Source organism: Sinocyclocheilus grahami, unplaced genomic scaffold (assembly GCF_001515645.1).
Source record: "Sinocyclocheilus grahami isolate Dianchi unplaced genomic scaffold, SAMN03320097.WGS_v1.1 scaffold1608.1, whole genome shotgun sequence".
Classification (NCBI taxonomy): domain Eukaryota; kingdom Metazoa; phylum Chordata; class Actinopteri; order Cypriniformes; family Cyprinidae; genus Sinocyclocheilus; species Sinocyclocheilus grahami.
This window is the reverse complement of record NW_015506787.1, coordinates 149,359-153,254: the sequence shown is the minus strand read 5'-3', so window position 1 is coordinate 153,254 and position 3,896 is coordinate 149,359. Positions and strand designations below refer to the sequence as shown.

The 3,896-nt window shown below is 35.0% G+C and overlaps 1 protein-coding gene across 1 annotated transcript in view; it reads right to left on the bottom strand.

Annotated features, from left to right (window-relative positions):
* Positions 1-1,016, bottom strand: part of LOC107571536 (uncharacterized) — a 3,420-nt gene extending 2,404 nt beyond the window's left edge. The window contains exons 1-2 of the mRNA XM_016257856.1: positions 640-1,016; positions 9-121 (exon numbers count right to left, since the gene is read on the bottom strand). Coding sequence (XP_016113342.1) covers positions 9-121; positions 640-961 — 435 coding nt within the window. The 5' untranslated portion in view covers positions 962-1,016. The remainder of the gene's footprint in view (positions 1-8; positions 122-639) is intronic.
* Positions 1,017-3,896: the final 2,880 nt, after the last annotated feature.

Sequence of the window (3,896 nt, the reverse complement as noted above, 5' to 3'; positions counted from 1 at the left end):
TCTTTGGATAGTTCATCACATTTGATCATATCCGATTCGAGATCCTTGTGTCCTGGGAAATAGGTGGATTTTCCCCACGTTATGTTTCGAATGGTGGAAGCTTTGCTTCCTGTTTTCTCACCTGTGCAAAAATAATAGATAAGCTTCGACATATAGATCGATACACACATAAATACAAGAGTGGGCACAGACTGGTGACGGTTATTTCATCAGTAGGCCTATTCAATCTTAAATTTAATCATAAAAGGATTTAAAAAAGAAAAATGATTCATGAGACACTTTTAAAAATTAAAGGTTCTTCCGTGATTCTTTAAATGGAGATGGTGATGGGAAAAAAATGAGATAGATAGGAGGAAAAATTATATTTCAATAGGCTACTTTTGCAGTTCCCGAGAAACTAATTATTCTCGGGAGAACGCAAAAGTTTTGCTAAAGAACCTAAAAGCGTTGACATAGCCTACAGGTTGATTTTACCTCGCCTCTTTGTATTATCAAGAACATTTTGGCTTACTATGATTTTTGACCTGCTTACACGGTTCTTTGAATTTTATAAAGGTTCTCAATGGTTCATTATAGGATCTGTTACGGCCTCTGAGTTCTCGCCAGCATCAGTACAACAATAAAGCGCTTAATTCTCACCGGTGTTGTCCTTCAGGTGTGTTTTGGACAGTCTCTCCGTGAGCTTCCTCGCGAGCTCTTTGACGCTGTGCGCGGCGCTCGATCTGCGCGCCAAACCTTCATCCTTCACCCTGATGTTCCCCACGTACCACATGAGCCACAAGGCCAGGCTGGCGAACAAGACCAGCGCGCCGGTGTGGATGAGGAAATCCCCGTAAAACACGCCTTGCGTCCGCACGTTACCGAATATCCCGACGAACAGCAGCACCACACCGAGGGCGTCGAAGACGATCGCCATGACGAATAACGGCAGGCAGCTGCCGATGCACCTCAGCGCCGTCATCTTCGGGAGGAGGAGGATGCTGCTGCTGCTGTCGCTAGCGGAAAAACTGCCGAGCTCAGGTGAGACGCACCTGGCGCACAGAGAGGGAACGCCCTCGTGACGTCGCGGCTGCTGGCGGTGGGACTGCGATCCAAATCAAATGCCTTCCTACATGGCATATTTAATACCACTAGTTATGCAGTATATAGCGTGAACATCTCATTTTTGACAATTATATCGTTAAAGGGGTCATATGATGCTACTAAAAAGAACATTATTTTGTGTATTTGGTGTAATGAAATGTGTTTATGCGGTTTAAGGTTAAAAAAAACACATTATTTTCCACATACTGTACATTATTGTTTCTCCTCTATGCCCCGCCTTTCGTTTTAGGTAGGCGTGGCTGAATCTTAACTTTTATAAAGAATATCTCTTTGGATTTGAGACTTTAGTCTTTGCAACTTTACAGATCTTCTTTATGCACCAAGAGCTTGTAACACTCCAAAGAGAAAGGACAAATTTAAATCATATGACCCCTTTAAACAAACTTGAATTCCAAATGGAAGAAAATAATCATTTCTGAGATGAGGATGAAAATGTACAAACTTCATATTAAAGCAGAATAGTAGCTATATGGTACGCGTTATGTCCTAACCATGAAATATTTTTTTCAAATAAGTTTTTACTATATGAAATAGCGTAAAGCATACAAATAAAAATAAATAAAAAATTGCGGGGGGTACTTAGAGAAACAACGCTGTGGAAAACGGTCAAAAAAGTAGTTTTTCTATAAATGTATGATTTTATTTTCTATTTAAATGCACATTTCTTTTAGAAATTGATCGATTTATATTCTCAGGACTCATGCAAAACAATAATAAGTAGATCCCTGTCATTTAACCTTAACTGAAGGCTAACTCATCCTCACTCTCATCTCATGGGAGAGCTAACTAACTCTGCACTCTTCCTATTGGCCTTTTCTGTCAAATATCGCTGTATTCATTTTCTGAAAATAAGAAATAATTTGGTTGTTTATACATAAATACAACTATACTACAATAAACATTTCAAATAAATAAATAACTGCAATCATATTATTGATGCTACTATCTATAAAAAAAACCAGTGGGGAAATAAGTTACTGCAATTGTCACACATATGCCATTGTGAAATTTTGTGGGGAAAAAGGTACAATGTCGATTGTCATTAGTGTAGAAATGTATAAAACACAGATTAAAGAAGTCACTTTCAAACCAAGCAGCTTTCTACTTGGTCAAGTTAATTTGTGATTAATTTGAACAAGAGGGAAATCTACGTGGGGAACTTTCCCGCCCTCACGCGAAACTCCTGATCGTTTGGATTCCTATTTGAATGACAGAGACATTTCTCAGTCTTCTTTTGTGCTCCACAGACAAAAGAAAGTCATACAGGTTTGAAAGGACATGAGGGTGTTTAAATGATTAAATGATGAATTTTCATTTGTGGGTGAACTATCCCTTTAATACTGATTCCTATGCACTATATCAGACTATGCTGTCTACACGGCAATAATAACACAGTATGTTGGATTCTGTGTCAGGTTGCACAAATATTTGCCTGTCAAATGTGGGCTCAAGTCATTCAAATGAGAGACTTGGTTTTGTGTACTAAAGCTGCACGCATCTTTCTGGTCCAGTCATGTTTGGTGACTTTAGTTTCTCATTTCTGACACTTTCTGATCAAAAAAGTGCAAATTAAAAATATGAATACTATAAATAACAAAGAATATTAAAAATGTTGCTTTTCAGCTTTAAAAAAAAGACAACAAATACATCTCTCACAGTAAATAAGAATTTGAGTCAATATTCAGACACAATTTTAATATTCACATTATGCATACTGAGTTTTGAGCTCAGTTTAAATCTGCATTGAAGCTACACACAAAGCAGACAGGTTAGTCGCCACGCTGGTTAAATAGACTCATGGAGGAAAGCAGAAAAACGTTGTAAACTACATTCTTACATTTTCTGAAGAATGCATGGTTTCAGACCCAAGGGAAAAGAGTCCATCCTGAAGTCTCTGTTTCCTACTGCAGATATGGAGTCTATGAGATTTTCTGCCCATTTAGTCATCCAAAAACAAGTTATGTTTAATACATTTGTTTAGAATGTGATTTCTCCATTAAAGCAAGACACTACAGGTGAACGGTAAAATATTTCCCCAGTTGATTAATCACAGTACTTTAAGACGACTGTTTTTAAAAAAAACGTTTTCTGAAATGCAAATGAGGCATTATCTAATTCAATATGCATTCATTTGAATGCATTTCCAGAACAGTAACCTATAAAGCCAGGTTCAAATTAAATTTTGGATTTCTCTTATTACTCAATAAATCAGAAAATACTGTCAACAGCCAGAGGGAATATATATAGAAGAATAAAATGTTATGTAAATCAGGTGAATGATGTATGATCAAACCCCTCTGTAAAAACCTTCAGAATATAGATAGGAATACAACTGTTAAGTTTGGTGTATGTAAGTGCTGCTGAAGTGGAGATTTTTTAGCTCATTTTGAAAAAAACTTTAAGGATATGAATTGTAATTGAAATCTACAGATGCAAATAGATAACGTGCAATAAACACTTAAATGTATTTTGGATTTTTTTAGTATTATTTATAATATTATTATCTAGTTTTATTAATATTTTAAATTTGCAGTTTTAACATTTTTTTGTATTATTTTTTATGTATTTTTCTTTAATTATTACTATTTAGGTTTAATTGATTTTTTAAATTTCAGTTTTAGTTTTATTTATTTCCAGATGGTAATTTTAATAACTTATTTTAGTTAGTTGCCAAGACAAAACTAAATTTTGTTTAAGTATTATTTATATACTATTATAATTTTTATTAATATTTTGAATAAGCTTTTATTTTACTTTTTATTATTTTCAATTTTCATTTTAGTATTTTTATA